The 25,238-nt window shown below is 36.3% G+C and overlaps 1 protein-coding gene across 1 annotated transcript in view; it reads right to left on the reverse strand.

Annotated features, from left to right (window-relative positions):
* SPEF2 (sperm flagellar 2) overlaps nucleotides 1-25,238 on the reverse strand; it is a 75,491-nt gene that overhangs the window by 34,848 nt on the left and 15,405 nt on the right. Inside the window, exons 7-20 of the mRNA XM_059837010.1 lie at nucleotides 22,268-22,456; nucleotides 20,814-21,001; nucleotides 19,400-19,568; nucleotides 14,735-14,951; nucleotides 14,094-14,224; nucleotides 13,799-13,877; nucleotides 13,162-13,292; nucleotides 12,226-12,329; nucleotides 11,496-11,743; nucleotides 9,042-9,147; nucleotides 8,099-8,256; nucleotides 6,420-6,610; nucleotides 4,875-5,002; nucleotides 4,639-4,777 (exon numbers count right to left, since the gene is read on the reverse strand). Coding sequence (XP_059692993.1) covers nucleotides 4,639-4,777; nucleotides 4,875-5,002; nucleotides 6,420-6,610; nucleotides 8,099-8,256; nucleotides 9,042-9,147; nucleotides 11,496-11,743; nucleotides 12,226-12,329; nucleotides 13,162-13,292; nucleotides 13,799-13,877; nucleotides 14,094-14,224; nucleotides 14,735-14,951; nucleotides 19,400-19,568; nucleotides 20,814-21,001; nucleotides 22,268-22,456 — 2,178 coding nt within the window. The remainder of the gene's footprint in view (nucleotides 1-4,638; nucleotides 4,778-4,874; nucleotides 5,003-6,419; nucleotides 6,611-8,098; nucleotides 8,257-9,041; nucleotides 9,148-11,495; nucleotides 11,744-12,225; nucleotides 12,330-13,161; nucleotides 13,293-13,798; nucleotides 13,878-14,093; nucleotides 14,225-14,734; nucleotides 14,952-19,399; nucleotides 19,569-20,813; nucleotides 21,002-22,267; nucleotides 22,457-25,238) is intronic.

The raw sequence follows: 25,238 nt of genomic DNA on the forward strand, positions 1-25,238 counted from the left end.
TAAGCTAGACAAATATGAGACTATGAATAGTTAGGTTCCCAACTGCACCAAAAACTTTGCACTTGAATGGTTTGCTAATTAATATGCTAAGAATAGTACTCCCAGGGGATGGGCAATATGAAAAATACTGAGAAAATTGTGTCAGATTTCAAGTGATTTTCAAACTTGAGTCACTTCCACACCAGTTTTCTCTAATGCTCATTTAATTAAGGGCTCTTCAGCTAGTGACTATGTCAAATAGCACTATGGGGCTCACTGACAGCACTGAGGCCCCACTAAGCATAAGACATTATGCAATTTGTTTGTTCCCTATTGCCATCTCTGCATGGATTTAGTGTGACAGGCCACTATGTGCAAGAGGTTGTGGGAGGAGAAGAGTGCTGTTAAATACAGTGCCAAGGTAGGACAAGATGAGCTGTCTCCAGCTCCAGACATTTCTACCCCACCTGACCTGTTCTGGGAGAGAAGAAAAGGAGAGAAGCTTAGGCTTCTGGTGAAGTGATTCCATATTCACCGGGACTTGGTTGAAACCTATTAAGTCAGATTCTGTATCTCTCCCCCTGTCTGAAGACTTCAGATAAATCCATTTGTCCTCAGTTGGACAAAAGCCACAAGGAAGTCCCTGGGCTACCTAACACATCAGTGATGGCTAGAAGGTAGTCAAGGTGCAGACAATCAGATAATCATGACTGTTCACACTGTAGAATATGCACATAAGAATATGTTGCTGGATGAAAAATATTGAAGTGTATGCTATATCTATTGGCAATGGTGAGCTGCCCTTGACTGGCTGCCAGCTGTCCACCAAACTGCTCTATCACTCTTCCTCACAGGAAATGGGGAGAAATATGATGGAAAAGTTCATGTGTCAAGATAATGATGAGGACATCACTCACCTATCACCATCATATGCAAAACAGACTTGATTTGGGGCAATTAATTTAATTTAATGACAGTTAATACCACAGCAGAATAATGAGAAATAAAACAAAACTAAAAACACTTTTCCCCCATCCATTCTTCTTCCCAGGCTTAATTTCACTCCTGACTTTTCTCCTTCTTAAATGGCACAGAGAAAATAGGGAATGAATAATTAGGGTGAGTTTATGATGCCTTTTTATCTGCCACTCCTTTCTCTCACACTCTTTCCCTGCTCCAGGATGAGGTTCCTCCCATGGGATACAGTCCTCCATGGAATTTTCTGATGCAAGTCCCTCCCACAGGCTTCAGTTCTTCAACAACCACTCCAGTGTAGATCCTTTCTGTGTGTGCAGCCCTTTAGGACTGTACTGCTCCAGTGTGTGTACTCCATCAGCCACAGCTCCTGCGAGGAACCTACTCTGGTTGGGCTCTCCCAGGCTGCTGCTCCTTCACAGCACATCCACCTAAAATAGCATGGGTGGACTGCATGGACTGCAGGGTGAAGATCTGCTTCCCTGTGGTCCTCCATGGGCTTCTGTGGAACAACCTGCATCACCATGGCCTTCTCCACAGGCCACATGGGAATCTCTGCTCTGGGGCCTGGAGCAGCTCCTCTTCCTTCTTCTTCATTGTCCTTGGTGACCACAGAGCTGTTTCTCACATTTTCTCACTCCTGTCTCACAGCTGCCATGCTTTCTTACAGAAGCCACTTCTGCAGTCCATTTGCCACCAAAAACCTTTCATATTAATGTAATATCACACAAAACAGCACACTAATGTTTTGTAAAAATGATGTATAACTTTTTCCAGTATCTTTCCTAAACATGTAACATGAAGGATTTTACTCTTTGTCCTCATATTATTTAAATCACAGTTTTGATTTACTGTAAGCAGTGGAGAAAACTGCAGAGGAATACAGTGAATTATATTCCCCTGGCAGAAGCTAAAAGCATGTTTTATGAGTATCTTCTCTTTTCACAGTGAAGCAGCTTCTCTCTTCTTCTCTTCTTGTAGTAAGGTGGGGAAAAAAACTAAGAAAGGACACATTTGCTCAGTCCTCTCCTATTTGGAACATGAGTAGTAGTGATAGCAAGCAACTGATCATACTCACTGACAGAAATGCAATGAGAGAGAATTTGGAGAAATTGCTGGAAGACAGAGATGTGCTGCTGAAGTGTGTTTTATCCATGGTAATTCTGTGTTTGAATATTTAGGATGTTTGCTGGTTTTGGCAGGGGAAGAGTTAATTGTCTTCAGAGCAGTTGTAGCAGGCACAGGGCCAGCTATGGCCCTGTGGAGGAATACTTAGAGATAAGAATATGCTGAGTCATAGGAATTGAACCAGAAGTTTTCACTCTGGTCCTCCAGGCCTGCTTATCCCTCTGTGACCCCATAGGCTAGTTTCCCTAACCTTTACAACTGGTCAGTTTCCAAGCCCCCCTAACCCTATAAAAGGGGCTGTCTTGGCCCATTTTGTTAGAAGAGCTGCATTCGGACCCTTCGCGAAACCCTCAGAATAAACCATCATGGAACACTCTGAAGCCGCCTTCTCATCTCTCTCGTCTGCTTTCCTGGAAGACACAACCAGCCAGAGCTCCTGGCAAGCTAAGAGCTGAAACCATAAAGGAGCTGATATCACTAAGAGCTGACAATCACTGAGCTTGCTAAGGTGGCCACGGCTGTGCAGCAGTTCGGGCTCGGAAACAGCCCCTGAAGGGCTGAGATATCCAGCCTTGAGACTGCTTGCCTGGGGCACTCTGACCCTACAGGGACCAGCTAAGAAGCTAGCCCCTGTGGCTTCATATTTTTACAAGCAGTGACTATGGGGTATGGCTTGGACTCGTGCTGGAAACAGTGCTGATAACACAGGGATGATTTTGTTATTGCTCAGCAGCACTTGCACAGAGCCAAGAGCTTTTCTGCTCCTCATCCCAACCCACCAGCTGTGGGTACCAGGGAGCTGGGAAGGGACACAGATAGGAGAGCTGTCCCCAGATGACCAAAGGGACATTCCATACCATATGGCACCATGCTCAATAGATAAGGCAGAGGGAGAAGAAGGAAGCAGAAGGGACGCTGGGGGTTGTTGTGTTTGTCTTTCCAAGTCACCACTACGTGTGACTGGACCCAGCTTTCCTGGGGATGGCCAAACACCTGCCTGCCCATGGGGAACAGTGGATGAATTCCTTGTTTGCTTTGCTTCTGTGCACAGCTTTTGCTTTGCCTGTTGAATTGTCTTCACCTCAGCCCAGGAGCTTTCTCACTTTTACAATTCTCTCCCCCGCCCACTGGTGGTGGGTCAATGGCTGCATGAGGCTTGAGTGCAAGGTGGGGTTAAACCACAACATCAAGCCAAAGTCTTGGCTGCCCTCTGGGCTTTGGGCCTTTAGGGAATTTTACATATACCACAAAATGGGGTGGATTTTTACATTTCCTGGTTGATATTAGAGAAATTTATTTTTCAGATATTACAGCTGGTATTTTCCAGTGTTTTAGGAAGGGTCCAGCTGAGATGACAGTGTTGAGGAGTCTGTGAGCTTGAGGAAAAATATTATGAAGATTGTCACTCTTTTAATTTTCTCTTTCTTTCTAACAGCAAGGAAGGATTGCTGATGGAATTCATATATTCAGGGAGATACAATGAACATGGCTTTAACAGCATAGAGGAAGATCATCTTCACAATCACCCACAGGTTTGGGATTCACAATAGGTGAATGGGTTATTTAAAAAAAAATTCTGAAAATCATATATTCACTCCGAACTGTTTAGGCTTATCACAGTATCTGAGTTTCACTGCATCATATGGAAGTATAACCTCCTCTTCACATAATTTGAACTGGATGATGTCAAACATGGATCTCTGTTATGAAAAAAAGGCCAAATATTTTATCTTTTTAAAATATAGGACAGAGTGATTCCAGTCTTTTTATAATGCCATTCAGTAGAAATTAGGAATATGGATGATGATTTTTTCAATCATCTATTCCATTCTCTTGGAATATTTCTATGGAAAAGGAGGCCCAATACTTTTTCCATCTCAGATGAATTAATCCATTATTCCTCAAATGTTCTCTTCAACTAAAAAATTTGTCAGTATTCCTCTTTTCCTTTTTGGGGAGCATTTCTGATAGTGCTCAACTAAAAATCATGTCTGTTCTGGAACGGAATCTGATGAATTCAAAGATAGCTCCACTTTTGGCTTATACTAAATCTGGCTCTGAACTTGTTAGGACATTTAGTTATCGATTTTTATGAAAAAGAATTCTCAGGATATGACCTAGAAAAGATCTACCCGAATCAAAACATCCCAAGAAATTCTATGTACTTTGTATGAATCAGTTTTAGAAAGTAGAGACTATCATATATAATTTATAGAAAAAATAAAACACTGCCAAGATTTTTTGGATTGTTATAGAAATATTCAATTTGTAAAACCTCTGAAAACCACAAAATGTTAAAAACAAAAGAGAGCAGAGAAATATTTATTTTACAGTGTACCACAATACCACAGCAAGACGTAAGAAAACTATGGGCAAAGAAGAGATGAATAATTTTAAAGGACAGGTTATGCACAAGAGGAAAAGACATAGTTTAAAACAAACTGTAAAGAGGAATAAAGAAGTAAATACTATGATTCATCAAGCTGATGTTATATCAAGCTTGTATAAAAGAAAATAATAGTCTTGGTTATATTGTAATTTCTGTCATTTACTTACAGTAACCCTTTGGTGTAGTTCAGCTTTTGTTTCCTCGTCGTCTTGCAGCTCATCAGCAATTGAATTAAAATCTGCTTGCCACTGAGATACAAACTCCTGCATAAAATGTGGACGTCTCAAATAATCTTGAAAATTCTTTCTGTAAATTATGGTAAAAATAACTTTTGGGTTACAGAATGGCCCATGAAAAATACAAAATGCTAATATTAATGTAATAAGATACTATTCCTACTTACCTAATATCTGCTGTGTAATGAATTATAGTGTACTGTTCATCTCTTAGACATCTAAGTACAGTTTTGATCGTATTCATATATGTATTTTCGACCATTTCCCAGTAAGGTACTAATAAATCAATTATTTCCTGTGTATTTTTAAAAACATCAAAATTAATTGATTTATTTCCTGGTAAATCATTTATCTCAAGCATTAACAAATACACAAAAATATTATTTCATTAAATCATATTATTGATTTTTTTCACTATGTATTTCTTTTGGTTTACAACTGATTACAGACATTGTACCAACATATACTTTTATCCTGTGAATTTCTTTGGGAAAAAGAGGTAGGTCTCCAAAGGAGTGGGAAATTCCAGCAGAATATTTCAATATCTGTTTTGAATATGCTCACAAAATAAGTGATGATACTGAATGATCACTGAATAAGAAAATGTAGTCATTCATAACTTTTTAGCTCATAAAAATCTAAGCTAACTGCCTAGTGTTGCCAAAGTGATGTTTGATTCACTGACTGTTATGAAATGTAAATAAAGGCCATGGCCAGAGGAAACCCATCATATGATTGCAGTTAATGGGAAAAACTGGTAAACATTAGGAAAACAATTACAGAACAAATTTCAAATCATTATTGTCCACCCTTGAAAAATCTGCAACTCAAAACTGCATGCAGTCCCAGACACTCCTCTCAAAAAATTTACAGAAGAACTAGAACAGATTATAACTGGATTGGTAATCAAAAGCAACATTCAGCAAAGTGAACATTTAAGAGATGCTTGTCATATCTTAAATGCCCTCAGAGGTTGATTATAGAATCATTATTCATTATATTTCTCAATATGCAAATTAGTGTCACCAGGAATTCAGGTCACCAAATGATCCAAGCAAAGATCATGGTTTAAAGTGAAGAAATAGAAATATTTTTTTCATAATTGACATAATTATACAAGCTATGTCACAGAGAAGAAAAAGTAAATGGCTTCAAAAAAGCTACTAAACCAACTAAAAAACATAATCATGGAAGAAAAGTCCATTGAGAGCTACAAAGCACAAGATGCAGATATACAGCTATTTCAGAAAACCCCTCAATTTCAGATCACTAGAATCTGAGCAGATGTCCTTAGGGAGAAAATATTAGGAAAAAAATAAACTAGGAGAAAGATTAGCGCACACTCTCCTAATTCTTACTCTTTGTACGAGACCCACAGCTTACCCTTGTCAGAGAAAGAAAACTGATCTAGTAAGTTTGTGTAGTAGTAGTATTTAATAGTAAAAAGCATTACTGTTTCGGCAGTTGTGTCTTCACGATAATTGCAAGGAATTAAAAAACAAAATTAAATTTGAAAGTACAATTCCTTATTATATGTATTTTAGTAGCAACTGTTCTTTGTATATCTATCACAAAGTAATAGCATACCTTTTATTGAAAAATATTGAAAAAAACAACATGCAATGATGCAAAAGGTTTAGGTAGGACATACATAAAACAGTCATAAAATATATACTTCGATACTTAAGATTTTCAGTCGGAAATTAGTGTACCTGGGGAAGTGGTTCATCCACATAAATCCATTCATCTGATCCTGGTTCAATCACTGGTGGTGCCTCAGACAAGGGAGAAGGCTGATCTTTAACTGGTAAAACCTCTTCTTCCTCTGCAACTGGCAAAACCTCTTCTTCATCAGTAACTGGTAAAACCTCTTCTTCTTCTGGTGGTATTTCTTCTGCAGACCCTTGATATAAATGCACAAATAGTACTTCCAAATGTATATTAAGTATCAATAAACAGAATTAGACATCTCTGCTACTCTCACAGGTTCAAAATAATGGATCAGATTCACTGTTTCATTACTTAGGTGTTGTTCATTGAAAATATACTCATGAAATCAGGAATTCTCAAGGAAGATTGGATCACTTAACACCTAAACAAGCTCAACATCCATAAATCCAAGGGCCCTAAAAGGATGCATCCCCAGGTGCCGAGGGAGCTGGCAGACATAATAGCTAGCTGGCAGACATGAACTCTGAGCTCATGATCAGGTTTGAGAGGCCATGGAGATCAGGAGAGGTGCCTGAGGACTGGAAGAAAGCAAATGTCAGCCTGGTCTTCACATCAGGCAAGAAGGAGGACACAGGGAACTACCAGTCAGTCAGCTTCACTTCAGTCCCTGGGAAGGTGATGAAGCACACCATTCTGGAGATCAGCTCTATCCACATGGAAAACAAGAAGCTGATCAGTAGTAGTCAGCATGGATTCATTAAAGGGAAAACATGCTTTACTAACCTGATACTCTATTCTGGTTATATGAACCTAATGGTGAAGGACTGCTTGAAAGCTATGAACATAGATATGGAATTAAACTTTATTAACTGACCCCAGGTATTATTTTTCCTTAGGGAGTAAATAGCCCTTAAATACTTCTATAGAACAGCTGGATTCTAACTAGAAAATCTTCACTCCATTTGCAACAATAGGAATTTTGCTGTTGAATCTAGCACAGCCATTAATTATATACCAAGCATATAAAAAACCCTACAAACTAGAAACCTTGCCCAGGAATAATGGCATAAACTTTTACTGTTACACATGCTTTTCAAGTTAATTTTCTTTTCTTTTGAAAAGAAAATTAACTTGACACATAAAGATTTTCTCATAATAGTTATGAAAAGAATCTCTGGCTATTTAGAGATCATTTTTTGCTGGTTTACATTATGCATTTGTCCCCTTGGATTCTTCTTTTTTTTTTTTTAAATAAAATTTTAAATTATTCCTTCTTTCTGGATAATACGGAGGAAAAATGAAACAAAGATGCACCAAAAGTAAATGTCAAAACCACTTCTACTTATTCATATTTTTATGCTGCTATTGATATATGATATGAGATACTGACTATATAGTCACAATAGCAAGTTAGATTTATACAATTATGCTATCCCATAGATGAAGCGACTGGCTGTAATTTTTAAACCAGGAAGAAAGGACTGAATTTATTGCTTTAATTTTTATGTTAAATTGGTCCATGTACTCCAAAAAGGTGAAAACACAAGAGAAAAGTTCAGGCTTCTTGTGCAGTTATCACTAACTGGCAAATCCTCAGATTTTTCAGGGGCAGCAAAAATATAGGTTGACATATAATTTTATATAGTAATTATTAGTGTTCATTATAAAAGAGAAAATCTTTTGTTACTGAATTCTAGAAAGTAAGACTAAGAAAACTTACTTCTATTCTGATTTTTCACAATTTCTTCTGTTATAATTTCCTTCACTGTTTCACACACAAGACTTTCTTCTGTCTCTGCATTTACTTTCACTAGATTGTTTTGATGGACTGAAAACCATTTCTCTAATTTTGGCCATGTCTTTAGGAAGCCTGAAATCCTATGAAAATCATATCAATGTATGAAATTAAAACCTAACTAATGGAAAACAAAACAATTTCTAAAATTGATAACTAAAAGAAAAAGCATCTAATTTATCACTAAAACAACTCCACCCACATCAATCCCATCATTTTAAATATAAGAAAGTTTTCAAAATACTACTGATAACTAATAACATAATTCTTACTCTTTCATGTCACAAGCTATGTTTACTTTCTAATATCACAATTAAACCAATAGTAATGCATAATATAATAGTCTGAAACAGTTAACAGTATCAAATATTCAGAAGAAAGAATTGTTCTTTATTTTCCTCTTTGTGTAAAGTTAAACATCTAGTGATTCAATTTAAACTAGAAAACTAAGTGGTTTTTGTAAATGCAGAAGTGGAAAATAACATTTTACAAAATCTCTAACTCAAATCAAGTGTGTTTCACTTAAGGGCAGTCACATGTGGGACAGACCTCAGATATAAGTGCACACATAGATATACACATATATATACACAGAATGTATACACAATTCATGCAATATATACCAGAAAACTAAATTCTCCTTGGAACAATACCCTGGAAAATCAAAACACAGGAATTCTTCTTTTCCAGGAGGATTTATATTGTGCAGAAAATGAAAATACCCTTTCGGCTCCACGTTATAGAAAGGTCTAAGTAAATTCTTAACATTAAGCACGTAAGTATTGTCCTGGATCACATATGAGATTCAGATCAGTTACACGCCTAAACATCTGGCTGAAGTAATATTTTTGTACTTCATATAACTTACCTGTGTAGCACCTGCTCCCTAGCCAAGCCAATCTTTTCTTCTAGGATTTCGGCATCTGAATTTTGATTGCTGCCCTGTTCACCCTGAGACGCCTTTCTTTCATCTACTGTGTGGAAAACCAATATATAAGCATATATTGAAAAGGCAATTATTCAGACAGTTATTCACTCAAACTAAGATAATCATTATAAACAAATTCAGTATTCCTAGATTTTATGTTTCTTAACTTAAAATCTGGGTACCAGCCAACACCAGCAAGGTGTCCTGCCTCTTCCTCTGTTTAAGTGCATAGCCAATTGTTGCACTAACATTTCCTAATTGATGGTTTTCAGCCATAAAAAACTCCAGTTGAAGAGATGGAGCATTCCTGGGTGACTATTTCAGGCTTATCTACTGTGAGAGTCTGTCCAAAATATCCCTCATCTGCCTCACAACTGTCATTGGCAGACCACTGAAGAAAAGACTCCCCTGTCAAAAATCTGACTCTGTAGGAGAACGTTACACACCAAGGGCCCTGAAACCTGAGAGCATTGCTAAGCTCTTGTTTTTACAGGTGCATTTGCTGCATGCTACACTGAGCCCAATGAGAAGGGGGCACCGTGCCCTTTTGCAACAACAGCCTTGGAAGCTGTCCCACCTCTTGGCCTGGCTGGACTTCTCCTGAGCTTTTGGGTGGTCCCCCACAGAAGATCCCTCTTGCTCGTTTACAACCACTGTGACAGACAAACTGAGATGACAGAAGCCTCTCCACCAGAGAAAAACCCCAGAAATCCCCATGTGAAAAGGCCTCCCTCACACTCCCCAAGGACTGAGACTGGAGCCCCCAGCCTGGGGGAGGTGTGCAGGGGAGGCGAGCTGACCAAAGCAAGATGGATGTTGCAGGTGCGGGCATTGGACCACAAAAACCATGGCCCTCACCCACTGAGATATGAACTGTGTGTACCCTTTTCCAAATACCATTCTTTTTACCAGAAGATACAACAGATTCAGTTTCAAAATAATCTCCCTTCCCCCATTGAAAAAGTGTATAATTGGAGTCCAGATGGACTGCATCTCTGAGATCTCCCCAAGGGAACAGGTGGATCCTCGACTGGACTGGACCTAAGGACTTCGTCTCTACATTTGATAGCTTTCCCCTTTTTCTTTCTCTCTCCCTCTCTCTCTCTCTCTCTCTCTCTATCTTTCTTTCCCTTAATCCCTTATCACATTTTGCTGTGGTCATTCAAGAAAAGTGCATTTGTTTTGATTATAATTGCAAGCCCCCTTGTACCGTGTTGGTTCTTTTTGCACCCTGAGATCCCTTACGAACCATCACGAAACCCATCTGTAGGGACGGATCGTGGCATCAACTCAACCAGTTAGAAGGTATTTTCCCAATTTCATCCGAAGTACCTACTTTTCACATTGAACAGACATCCCACTTCATTAAAAGACAAATTATTCTTTCTGAGTCTTCTTTAAATTTTAAAAAGCCTTTAATTAATTAGATTTTTAATTGTTCTTTTGACACTTTCTATCATCACATTTACAACTTATGAAATAAATTCTATGTGTATTTCTGAGATTATATTAAATATAACCACATTACAAGTGTTTTGGGAGCAAAAGTTCTTAAAATTAGCAATTTTCAAGTGTCTGTACATTTATCCTCACCAGATTTTTTAGCAAAAGCTCTGAAGATTTTGTCCCACCCTCACTCCTACCCATACATAAAAGCTAAATGTAAATGGTGCTTTAACTCAAGCTATTTGCCATCTTAGGTACTACAATGAAAACAACAAAGAAGAATCTCCTCCTGATTTGGATAATACACAACATACTCATTAAAAAAGCTTCTGTTTCAACAAGGTCTTAAAACGTGTGGTCTGGAAGTGAAGCAGCTCTCAAAAAGCCTTCAAAGCATTTGCCTTGGTTGGCCAGAATTGACTTTGATTTCTGATCATTCACTGACTAACTGAAGACAAGAAAAAGGTAATAATCAATAGGGAATTTATTCTGGCATTCTCAGGGAATGAATATTGGCACATTCCTCTGTTTATTTTTTCCTTTTTCCCTTTGTAAGTGTGTCTCCATAAGAAAAACATTATTTACAGACACTCACTTGTAATGCAGTATATTCTGCATCTGTTATAACTTGTGGTTTTTTTCTGCTGCTGTTTTATGTGATATCTAACACCACCCACTGTGCTATTTCAGCTGCAGTGAGAGTTTGAATACAAAAGAAAGTACAAATACAAAAAAGCATATACACATGCACATGCACACTTCTGATCTGCCTTTGACTGAAACAAACAGAAGCATCTGAAATAACCTGGAAGTATTCAAGGCACAATTAATAAAAGTGATACTGTGAGATATACAGAAATTGTCTAGTAATGCTATTTTGCATTAATAACTACAAGTTACAGATATCTGCTTGTCATTTTACTTTGTTAATATGAGTTGGAAACTTACACTTCACATTAGCTGCACGTTTCAGTACCAGACTGTCTGAAATATCCAATAATATAGAAACATCAAATGCAGGTGAGGTAGGAGGAGGCTGGTTAGGGACTCTGGGATCTATAGCAAGGGACAGCTTTTCAGAAATTGGATCTTTTGCTTCTACATCAATCCCTGTATAGGATTTTTCAAATAGCTTTGCCTGATTAATTGTCATTGGAAACCCCTCCACAATCCATCCCTTCTCTGGTGGTATCTGGCTAAAAGGAAATGAAGAACCAGAATTACACAGTGAAATGATAGCTTAACAATAAAACTGAAAGAGCAGTTTGCTCTAGCCATCATCCATTCTTAATTCAGTATGTTAAATTTCCTGATGCATACAGAATATGACAGATATTATTAGACTGTAAAGTAACAGATTTTAAATCAGAAGAAAATAACATGAAGTCTAATTAAATTGAAAAAATCAGAAACAAAACAATTTTTGCTGTCTTGATAAATAAAGATTTCAAAACCACTCTATAGAGACTGCTCAGAGGTATAATTTTTCTCAAATAACTCTTTTGCTGAAGTAGTAAATAGGAAAATCTATTTTATAATTTACAGTATACTAATGGAAGTAATACAACTTAAATCATATTAATGTAGGAACTTAAGTGCTAACTGCATTTCAGAGTAGTTGAGACAATTTTCTGTCAAACAAGAGTAGATAAAACCAAGTATCTATACAATTTCATACGCAATGGCTTCCAATAGGATGTCAACTAGTAATTCATCAGGAACACTTTTTCCGTTCTTCAGCCATTTCTGTGATGCAGCACCAAGCTGGGCACGTACAGATAGCTGTGGAAGAGTGCAACGTATGCTCAGAATGTCCATAAAAGTCATTGAAAAGAGTCATTGAAAAGTGTACAGCTCCACTTTTTTAGATCATATACTATTTATTTATTTATATTGCAGATGGTGGCTGTTATTTATCAATAACAGTTGGGGGCAGGTCTATTAAGGAGAATAGACCATTTTTAATCGTAAAAAATGCCTACTTTAATTGAAACCTCCGGCAGATTTCCATGACTACACTAAAAAAAAAATGCTTAAAAAAACAAGATAGAGAAACCAAGGATATGAAGGGCAGGAAAATAATATTAGGTGTTCTGGTTCTCAGCTTATTCTGATTTCCATTAACACCAGTTATTTTATACAGCAGCACATAAAATCATTAGTTTTACAGGTATTCTTTTATATCATAGCTCTGGAATTTTGAATGAGCAGAAGGCCAAAGAAGTCACTGTAGAATTAAGCATTTTTAGCATAAAGAAAAGAAACCTTGTAATGGGATGAATTATTTACTTGACAGCAGCAAGCAGAAATACATTTTTGCTAAATCATAAATGACATAGAAAATACCACATCTTCTGTAAATGTGAGATTTCACAAGAAGATATAGAATTTTAACAAGATGTGCAACATACATAGGAACAAATTTTCACTATAAGCCCTTTTCATATTTCAGAAAATACAAAAAATACTTTCACTATAAGCCCTTTTCATATTTCAGAAAATACAAAAAATACTTGTAATTCAGAATGATGAAAAGGTGTCAAATTAACTTAACCATTTTAATTAATGTCTTTTTATAAAGTAGAAATTTAGAAACTAAAACTGGACTACTAACCTTGGATTGGCCATCCTGACTGTTATCAGATTCAAATTCTTCATCCTTAGATTGGCCATCCTGACTCTTATCGGATTCAAATTCTTCCTGGATTTCATCCTGGGATGGATCCTTTTCAACAGGATAATTGTCTAAAATAGGTTCTAAAATAAAGTTTGATGATGCTATTACTATCAAATTCATTATCACAGATAAAGAATAAAAGTACATGGCTTGTTATTGTTCTTTGAACAAATCAATACAGAAGGTACACAAAATTGTTAGAATCATAGAAGCATTGAGAAATTCAGGTTGGAAGCAATTCTCGATGTCACCTGGTTCAAATACAACCTTCTGCTCAAAATGGCACCACTTATAAGGTCAGACCAGGTTTCTCAGTTGTTTACCCCATGTGATGTGGAAAACCTACCAAGATGGTGACTACACTACCTCTCCCGGAAATTTGTTTCAGTATTTGGCTTTCCTCATGGGGAAAAGGCCTTGTCTTATGTCTAGGCAGAAGGGTAACAAAAAGGGGTTTTGCAGATCTCTCCACACAAGGAGGGCTGGGGAAAATGTCTGCTGGGACATGCAAATGACTGGGGTATCCCAAGGGCCTGAGACACACAGGAGAATCTGTGCAACAAGAAATACTCACCTATGGTAAGTTCAGCTGTGGGCTCTGTTTGGAACTCCTCTAGAAGATTTGGTGATGAATTTGGTAAGCTCTCCTGGGCCTTGTATCAAATATGACAGGAAATTAATTAGAATAAAAATTACATCTTACAGAAAAAACAAGCCTGTAAATTCAAACTGATTCTTCCAGTCTTACCTGTCAAAACTTAGAATTAAGTTTAAAATTGAGTAAAAAAATTCAAACATGCTATTTTCCTTACACATCTCATTCCCATCTACCTGTCAGAGCCAATACCAAAATTAGGGAATACACTTACCTCATCTTGCTCTCCAGAACTCTCTGCTTCTTGTGAAATTATGCTGGATTCACTTTTCATTTCATTATTATGAAAAGCTTCAATGGCCTCCTGAACCAGAGTACCAACAGATAGTACCTGAATATTGCAAACTAATACACAAAAATATTAGATAGCTACAGTATGAGTTGACTACACATACAGAGAAAATATTACAAGCAGTTTAATTATTGAAATTTGGGCTTCTAATGTAAATTGTTTTCACTCTTTCTTCTCTGTAACTACTTCACAGTATCTATTGACAATCACATAGGTATCTTGCTAGTCTCTTCTAAAACCTGTAGCCTCTTGCTAGTTTTTTCTAAAACCAGTCTCTTCTAAAACTTCTCCAAAGAAGTTTACCAAAAGCATTTTCCAATTCTTAATGAAGAATTATTAACATTACAGTACAATATTAATATTACTTGCAAGATCCGGTGCTTCTAAGTTTATTCTGGAATATAACAAAGGAATGACATGCAACCAACCCCAGCAAAATACAGATGCATCTGAGGTCCAAGAATTATTAATGCAAGGATTTGCCAAAACAATTTTAATTTAAGAGTGGGATTTTAACACAAACATTTTAAACAATTTTAGGCAAACAAACAAACAACCTCTACCTTTTTCAACAAACTTTGCACAGGTAGTTTTTCCACTAAATATTTTTCCCAAAATACATCCCTTGACGGGAAATGAAGGAAATTCACGTGAAGATTTGGGTTTTGGAGGATAGAACATTTCCATCAGTCTACGAAGCACATGACCCAATATGTTATTATTAAGAGGAGGTTTGTTTTCACTGTTCTCTTCAGTTGGGCTCCATTCCCCTGTCATATTCTGTATAAATGACAAATTAGCAAATCTCAATATTGCTATAATCTTGCCTTCCTTCTAAATATATGTACTTATTCACATAAAAAATAATGAAATTTGAATAGTATTCAATAATAACATTGTTTTTAGAATAGAACCTCTTTAAAATCTATAATTATGTCATAACCATTAAATATTTATCAATAGTCACTAATAACTAGTTGAGAGACAAGTACTTATATAAACATTTTCATAGATTCTGTGATTCTGCCTCTGGATGGATACCACAGAGAAAACACAACAAAAGGTTCATGAGTTAAGGACAGGAAGAGATCACTCACCAGTTACCATTATGGGCAGAACAGATTCGACCTGGGGAAACTGGTTCAATTTACTATGAATCAAAATCAGAGCAGGATAGTGAGTGCTAAAACAAATCCTACAAACACTGTCCCCCCAGCCCTCCCTCCTTCCCAGGCGAAACTTTATTCCAAATTTTGTAGCTCCTCCTGCCCAGCAGAGAAGGAGAACAGGAAATGGGGGTTATGTTCAATTGATCATGTTGCTTCTGCTGCTGCTTTCTCCTCAGAGTAGAACCTTCATCTGCTCCAGCATGCAGTCCCCTTCCCTCAGGAGCCGGTTCTCTACTGATTTATGAGTCCTTCTCATGGGCTACAGTTCACAAACGGCTCCAGCTTGGTCCCTTCCATGGGGTACAGCCTTCCACGAACACACCGCTTCAACATGGGTCCCCCATGGGGTCACAGGTCCTGCCAGAAAACCTCCTCCAGTTTCACTGCTCTCTCTATAGGCCACAGGTCCTGCCAGGAGCCTGTTCCAGCACAAGCTTCCCATGGATTCAGAACCTCCTTCAGGCACACCTGCTCCAGTGTGGGCTCCTCCAGGGGCTGCAGATGGATCTCTGCACCACCATGAGCTTCCATGGGTTAGAGGAGAATCTCAACGACAGTGCATGGAGCACTTCATCCTTCACCACTGACCTCAGTGTCTGCAGAGTTGTTCCTCTCACACCTTCTCACTCCCCTCTTCTCTGACATCTACACAAAATCTTTATTTTCTTCTTAAATATTTTATCACAAAGGTGTCACTGCTATCTCTGGTTGGCTCAGCCTGGGCCAGTGATGGCTTCACCTTGGAGTCGGTGCTGGCATTGACTCAGTTGAACATGGGCAAAGCTTCCAGCAGATTTTCAGAGAAGCAACCCCTGCAGCCCTTCACTACCAGAACTTTGGTGTGCAAATTTAATACAGATTCCTATATCACTTTTTGCATTCCATAAACATGAAAAATAATCTCACCAATACTATAGAATTAATCAGTAGCAGATTTTTTTATTAGAAATCCACTATCCTCAAATTCTACACTCTAAAATTGGCCAACATTATCTCCCAGTATCACTTTTAAATCTCTGAAAAATTCATTAATAAAGATTTCAAATATATGTATTTGCCTAACACACATTCAATACAGAGAAAGAAAAAAAATAAACCAAAGCAAACAACTCAAACAAATTCAAACATCATTAAGGGAAGGAAATATCGAGTAGAAACTTCTAGTTCATCCACCCTGAGATAAACAGAAATTTATCAGTTGTATGATTTACTAGGTTTTACTAGTAAAGATCATTTTACTAACAGTCACACTGGAAGAATGAAAGAAAGTAGTCCAAAGAATGGAACACAGAACTGTACTTTTACTCTACCAGTTTTGCATCTTATAGCACTAGGAAAGTCCAGCTGTCCTAGAGTTTATGCTGTGAGAAGCTAAAAGACATTTTAGTATGCAGAATATTACTAGTCCTGTATTAATATTCATTTGGTCAGAGGATATTAAACAGTTGTTTGGAAATGTGTAGACTAACAATACTTCCAATTAGATTCTAGTTTGTCACTTCATTTTGGGTGCACAACAAAGCTTTGAAGGAAAAGTCAAAGGTTTCTGCCAGGAACATTCCAAGCAGGAAAAAAGGAAGAAAAAACTGGTTCACAATGAGACTAGTAAAGCATGGTAAGAGATTGCACAGAGAGTCTGTGAAATCTCTATCCTTGAAATAATTGACAGTTGACCAAACAATGCTAAGCAACCTTACCTGACTCAGAAGCTGTCCCTGCTTTAAGCAAACCTTTAATCTGAACAATTGTGTCATTCTATAAATTAAATATTTCATCACCATCAACAGGAGTGAACAATGCTAAAGTTCTACTCAAAGGTAAGGTTTTGAACTCATATTCTGGGTAGAATGTGCAACATTTTCCTGAATTTACTATCTAAACCATGTATTGCCATAGCATATATTCTTCTAGTAGGACATGATCAATGCTTACTTTGAACACATCTCCTAGACAGAAAAAAACAATTTAATTATCAGCCTAAAATAAATTTAAATTAAAATTAGAAGTCACTTATTTTTAATCAGTATAAACAAATAAAGTAAATATTTTTGGGTTGCACCATATCCCCTCTCTATCATGTCTCAGAAAACATACTTCTTCGTGTGTAATTGAAAAGACACCCTTAAAAAAACCCAAATACTTGCACTATCTGAATAATTTATCTTTAAACCTATAGGTAGAGATGGATCAATTCTATAAAATCTACCAGACTTCTAGAAAAAATTAATTTCAAATGCAAGGGGTTCCCCCACTTTTCAGTTATCTTACCCTTTTAACCAGAAGATTGCTAGACTGTACCTCTCATGAGGTAAAATAGTTTACCTTTCAGAAACCAGTTTGCAGGCATCCAGGTGGGAGTTATGTAACTCCTGGTCAATACTTTTGAATGAAAGCAGCAATTATTTGAGCAGTACCTAATGCTATGCTTGGTTTTTGGTTGTTGTATTAACTAATTAAGATATTAGCCACAACTTATAAATGGTAGTTTCAAAAAATATTCTCACAATAAAATATAATATGTAATTTGCAATGGACTGATGGTACTGCATTTTCTTGTATTTTATTAAATACATCTGACACTTTTAGTTGGTATGCCTAATGTAAGCAAGGCATTCTTGAGAGATGCGAAACTGCGTGTCCTGAGCTTTTTTCACAAATGTTAGGAAAATCTCTACAAACATTGTGTGAATGACCTGCCAACAAATTTTTATCTAGAAGCAAGACTTTGAAAGAATTAGCTGTTCACTTAGGTTTTTAGAAGACATAAGTATGAACTGGTGCCAACAATTTCCCATGTCATATGATGCCAGTTTTTGATGAATAATTATTCAGAAAGGCATAAGAATAACAACATCTGTGAATAAATTAATTACAAAGTAATTTGAAATAGCCTGGCAGGAAAAAAGAGGCCTTAAATGTGTCAATAAATTTTTCTGACATTCAGACTTATAGACGATTACTAAGACTTCATAATGTAAACAAAACTACGAGTGAAAAAACTTAATTTTTCATTAGTGGTCTCTGTTTCCTGCCTATATTTTATGTCCTCCTTGCTGACTTTGTATACAGCCCTTTTTTCCCCAGAGAAAATAATCACAAAATTCCGACATGAGCTGGTATGCCGTGAATTAGGACCTTTTAAAGAGATAAATCAGAAAAGCATATGTTAAAAATGAAGCTACAGTAAATTGAGCCTTCAGGCATTCATCACAGAAACTCATAATGAATGTCTATATTCACTGCAAAACAAAAATGTACCAAGTGCCTCAGGATGTGGATAAAACTCAAACATATATTGTAGCTATAAATCCCCAACAAGAAAAAGACTTGGTATTTGCCATAATTTTGTCACATTCTACTCACCAAGCTATTTGAAAAGTCTAAATATGTAGTGGGATTTAATTAACATAGCCATGAATATAATTTTTTAAAAACTGTACAATACATTTTAACAAGGAACCAGCAACCCTTAATCTTTCAATTTTGAAATAACACTGATGTAATGAAAAGCTGATGAAGTTAATCTACCCTGTAAAATATTTTCTTGTATTCTAACAGAAGATTAAGAAAAATGTCAGCCATTTTTAATAATTTCCAAAAAAGGTTACTGTATTAAAACAAATAGTTCACTCAAACCAATAAATCTTGCTAGAGAGCTTTCACTAAAAATTGCTGAAATTAAGAGTTCAGGTTTTGTAATGTGTCTAGTATTTCATTTTACTGCTTTTACTGGTTACATTCTGTTGCCTTTTCCAATCTGGTAATATTAATTATACCTTTAAATTCAAATTAGCTGAAAATTCACCGCATTGTAATTAACATGTTGGTCCTACAACTCAAGATCTATAATCAAGGTTATATATAAGAATAGAATTATAACTGCTACTAACATCAAATACAGTTTTCATACAAAACATAAGGCAATGAAAAGAAAACGCTTGTCTAAACTTGACGATAGAAACCAGTAATAGAACAAAATGCAAGATCACAACATGAAGTTTATGATTATGAAAAAGCAAGGTGTATTATCTTCCATTACGCCTTATCAGTTTGGTGTACCTTGTATTCACCATAATCTTTTTCATCTAACAGACTCATTTTACTCAGCTCTACAAGTTGTTCTGGGCTAGGTTCATCTGACAAAGGTTGAATTGAGGCTTGTTCATATATTGGTTTTCCATTAAAAAAAAGTTCCTTCCAATCCAGCATCAGTTTTAGTGGAACACAGCTGCATAAAAATGAAAAAAGGAAAAAGAAAAAAAAACAAACAGTTTTAAACCAAAAATTAGAGGGTTGGATATTTGACAATAGTGTATCCAAATTTACAAGAATTCTAATCATGAAACAAGCACATGCTAAACTAGTTATAGTTTATAATGCATCCTGTAATTATTACAGCCTCTAAGTGTTTGTTTGCTTTTATGACAGCTGTAGGCACTTGTAGGCTTCAGTATTTTCACAAATGTGTCATCACACAATATTTGGCTAGCAGAGCTGTGTAGTAACAGTTTTGCTATCACTACTTTTCCCTGCCCCAAAATATTCTTTCCTTTTGTGCTGTAAAGCCTCCTCTTGCCAAAAAAAAATTCTATAGAATATTTTTCCTCAAAGTCAAAATTAATTCAGAATTATATGAATTAAATTTTTTCTTTAGTTAGTAATTTCATTAAACTGTGTGCCTAGGCTGACTATTTTACCACATACTAAATAAGCCTAAACTTATATAATTCCTATTAAATAATCATGTGTATTTCGTATGGTTACTCTTTTATTATTTTAACATAAAATTACACTAAATAGCAATAAAATGTTGGCATACTTTCAAATACTGTAAGTCTAAACCCACAATCAAATCACTGAATATTAATGAAAGAACCCCATTCCATGACATTTGAAACACTTCTATGGCACAGGCACTTGGACATTACTGCTGTTGTAGGACCTTCTCAGAAACCCTGTGCAATGAGGGCATGTCAGAAGAGGGAATCACAGCATGGAGGACTCAGAAGAATCTGGGCTCAGGTGATGTACGTTGGACACTCCAGGCAGTCTCTATAACTTGGGAAATTCATCCTGTTTGTATCATTCTAAGGAAGTGTTCACCTTGTGAAGCAAACTAGGATGAGATGAGCACCATTCAGTTTTAATTTTTAACTAAGGAATTTGTTAATTAGAAAGGTAATCAGCAGTTCCACAAACTGTGGCACTAGTGGATTTTGGTCTCCTAAGAATTCAAGTCAGTTGAGTTTTCAAGAAATTATGCTAAGGTCGTAGCATTAGTCCACTCTGTATTACACAACAGTCAATCCTCATACAAAAATAATGTTACCATTCTCACATTCAAACTAATTGCAGCTGCCATGAAAAATATCTGAGAAACTACAAATTTGCTATAATGCTTAAACCAGTCTGATTAATGCAGCCTGACAGCTACCTAACGGCTGTTATTTTTGCCTAGCAGCTACATACTCACTTGTTCGTCAGTTGTTGATATTCTACTACTTTTGTCGAGATATCAATGATTTGGCCTATCATTTCCCAACACATAGAATAATGCTTTTTATAGCGTGCCTGAGCTCTTTCCGCAGCAATTTTCTCATGGTGTTCTCTTTCTCTGGTTATTTTTTCTTCATTATCAATAGTTTCTTGTTTTGCAAGAGCCTAGAATTGTTTTTAAGGAAAAAATACGAGACTGCAATGAAAATGAAAGTGCAGAGGTACACAGTCCTGAAAATGAAAACTAACTTAACAAGAACAGCTCAATTCTCACCAGAGTTGCATAGCCAGCAGGCAGACTAACACATAAATGAATCTAAGCATTTTTATTCACTCTACAAATTCCCATTTGTTTGCTTTCTAAAATAGAATAAAATAAAGGAGAAGTCCATTACTTCTTTTATGACAAACAAATTAAGACATATTCAGTCCTTGAGGGCAGTGAAATTGCAGCTTTGAGTGTAACAACCTGTTTAGAACATGTAATTGGTCTTACTAGATTCTGATCTTCAAATAATTTCATATTATTGGTGTTGTTCAATCTTTGAAAGATTTCTGGTCATGGCAGAAAATTATTAGTAGTTTCTGTAGTGGTGTGCTCCATCACCACCTCCTGGGGTGGTGGCTGAAAGCATACTTAAAGAGATGATGTAATCAATAGCTATAGCTGCTGATTACAGAGGATTCCAGCTGTGTTGGAGGATTTGGAGCTGCTGATCATTTTTGACAGGAGAAAAAAATACTAATATTACATTAAGGCCTACTATGAGCATAGCGCTTGGCAGTTTTCCACAGAATTATAAGCCCTTTTAATCAACTTAAAGCTTCAAAGAAGAAATTCGCACTCATGAGTGAAACTACTCCAGCATTTTTCAAAAATAGACTTTAACAGGTTATATCTAAATGAAATTAAGAACATGATTCCTGAAACAGGACCTTATCCTGTTGCCTCTGTGAGACTGTGCCTTTTAAAACTCAGCACACAGATTGATTGATCTTCCTATGAAGTTAAAATCAATATGGAACAAAAATCAGACTTTCAGTTACTCAGCTTTATCCTTTATTACAAGATCATGGAACAATAGGATGGCTTATATTGGAAGGGACCTTAAGAGGCCAACCTACTTCAAACCACCTACTTGCCAAAGGTGGGCAAGCCCGTCTTTCACGGGATCAGGTGGATTAGCTGCTCTTTCTCCCTGCAAAATTCCCCCAGATTTTTAACACAGTACAAAATGCACTCAGTTACACAGTTACAGTTACATCCTTATTGCTTATAGCTGTGACTTTGAACAAAGGCAAAAGAATATATCACTAAATCATCCTGTCCCTAGAAAAGTCCTGAAGTCTAACAGTGGACAACACAAATTCCGTTTTTTAACAGGAAGGTACTCTAACACTCCTGCAGCAATTCAGAGATCAATCTTTTACCGCTTCTCTGTCAAGAGCTTCCTGGAACTCCTTCTGTCGTCTTTCTTCATATTGCTTTTCCCTGAAAATTCTATTTTGTCTTATCACCTCTTTTTCATGTCGAACGTGCATGAGTTGAGTAGCAATCCTTCGCTCATGCTGAGATTGTCTCATTAGTCTGTAAATGAGCTGCTCCTCCCGGTAAACCTTCTAAAAGATAAAAAAATAATAGTACTAAGCACAGTTGATAAACTATTTCCTAGAAAACTCATCAGTGTCTAATATGAGACATAGGAATGCCATCATATGATGACATTCATCTGCTTACATGGGACATAAATTCAGAAAAACATTAATATCTATTTATTGGTACAATTTGCACGAACTATGTAAGAATTCAAAATATGTCTTAACTGAGATATCCAGTAAAAATACATCTGGTCAGACTAACTCCATTTTAATGTGGTTATTTCCCATGTGCAAAGAAACTGCAGCACATTTCAAATAACAGCTTCTTATCTGAATATATACCCTTTCTTCAAATCATTAATTTAACCCTGTTATTCACCAGTCCTATTCTCAGCCATAATCTTCAGCATCCTTGAGCAATCTATTTTCTACAGATTTGAAATTTTTTCTTCTTTTGGGGGAATTGGGTAATTATATTCTCCATTCTTCCCTATTCAGCAGGCTGGGACTATGAGGAAGAATCCAAAACCGAGCAAAATACAAGACTTCTGGGTAATAGTTCCAGTGTCCTTACTGGGACATGAATATAATATTCTATGCAGTACTAAAGGAAAATCATTCTGAGCTATTTCTTGTGATGTAGTCTGTATGCACAGACACTTTGAAGGCTGTGAGTTGTTATTCTTCAAAGTATTCTTGAAACATAATAGTATCTTCTCACTGCTATACTTCTCCAGACTTTTCTTGGTATCTAAACTAATGCTTAATCTAACATCAAGTTTTGCCTGACTATCACAGTCCAAAACTCCTTTTGAGTCTGAACAAAAACATCACCCTGCCTTATAAGCATCATTGCCAAATACCAATGCTACAGCAGAATTCTAGAGGAAATTTCTGATTAGCTGAATATTTTTCTGATGCATCAAAACTGGTATGAAATGTATTCAAATTTCAGGACTTAGATTGGGATCTGATTTGAAGATCTCAAATTCATTCTCCTAAAAACAGTGGCACAAGTAAAGTCAGTTAGTAGTAATTAAAAAAAAAATAAAACCACACCAAAATAAAGTATCACTTCTATTTTCTTTCAATCTGGTTTTTCCATCAGCTGTGACAGAGAGGGCAAAACACCTTATGTAACTTCACCTGTAAATGAAAAATCCAACTTGATTGCATATGACATTATTTAATAAAAAATTCTATGAAGAGGTCTATATCTGTCCTACACAATGGAGCCAGGATACCTGTAATAGAATTCTAATGCAAAGCATGACTGTTGCAGTTGCAATAATAAGAGAAGAACTTTCTAAATAATTTAGATATTTAATGTTGATGTTGGGGAAAAGCCAAACAAACAAATAAGCAAGCAAATCGCTATATTTTTAAAGTTCCTTTCTCTTCACAATTGCTGGAAATAAGTCCATTCTAATAAAATTCTGATGACTTGAAAATATTAGGCTACTATAAAAATATCTTAATATTTGCCTTATTTTAGCCAAAATGTGTGCTTTGCCCTCTGCTTTCCTAGTACTGAGTTTCAAGACAGTCCCCATGACAAATGTGCACTCATCTCAGGCCTTAATCATAGAGTCCTTCACCAGGATGCTATATTATTCATCTACTAAGCTTTTCACTAAATCAAGATCTAATTTCAAACGTGTCTTGATTTTTTTTTAAATCTGTAATGTACTATTTGTAAATTGTTTGTTAATGGAGGGAATTATCATCCTACATACAACTGAAATGGAAAACAATGCAGTCATAACAACTTCACTCTATGTGTCACTTAATACAACTCAGGTGATAAAATTTTCCAATAGTGCTGCCTACTGAAGAGTTAATCTGTCCATTTTCTCTTACCTTCATGAGCTCAAGGCAATAACAGGGCATACAGTGCCCTTTTCTGCCTCAATTCTATCCACTGTTTCATGGTACTTAGTATTTCAATTAAGATTTCAAACAAGAGCAGAGGTTACACAATTTACTTCCTAGTGCAAGTAGATATCCTTATTTTTTTTCATTAGTTGCTGCTTTCCTTCAACCACAAATTATTACAGCAGTAATAAGCCTTCACCAGTAGAAAACTGATGTTAAAATCCTTATTGGCAGGGAATTGAAGGAGCCACCCTAACAGAGGTGGTCATTTATCATACTCAAACAATCAATTGAATGGTGCAAACAGCTGGTCCAGTGAGAAATTTAAACACCTTCTTGCAGATGAATTTCCTCTTTATAAAGGAAATTGGAAGAGGCTCCTTTAGAACACTTCACAGCAAACAAAACAGATTTTCAGTAGAGAACTTCAATATTTTAAGTGATCAAATACTTTGGCATGCTCACTAGGCCTAAAGAGAACCACTAGGAAATTCTTCAGGAACAAGAAAAACAGAAAAGGCATTTAACTCAAAACTACAACAGACAAATAAGGATTCAGAACTCCAAACTCATAGTTTCAAAAAGGATCCTCATTGGATGGAGGAGTGCAGCATTAGTAGCTATCTTTCACACAAAAAGGAATGCAGAAAGTACTCAAGCCAAAGGCTGGCAGTTTTGAAACTTCTGAACATACAAGGACACAAAAATAAAAATTGCAGAAAAAGTTTTTGACCTAACACTTTGCATCAACATCTTCACAGAGAACTGTGAAGTGCTTGAAGAAATCATAAACATCACAAATGGGACAACTTAGCAACACTTTGAAAAATTACTTTTAAGAAAGCATAATAGATGCTTTTTTCAGTTTACCTACTTAAGACAACAGTGGCATCCAGTGGCCAAACGTTAACGTGTTTACATTTCATGT

Source organism: Haemorhous mexicanus, chromosome Z, assembly GCF_027477595.1.
Source record: "Haemorhous mexicanus isolate bHaeMex1 chromosome Z, bHaeMex1.pri, whole genome shotgun sequence".
NCBI classification, from domain to species: Eukaryota; Metazoa; Chordata; class Aves; order Passeriformes; family Fringillidae; genus Haemorhous; species Haemorhous mexicanus.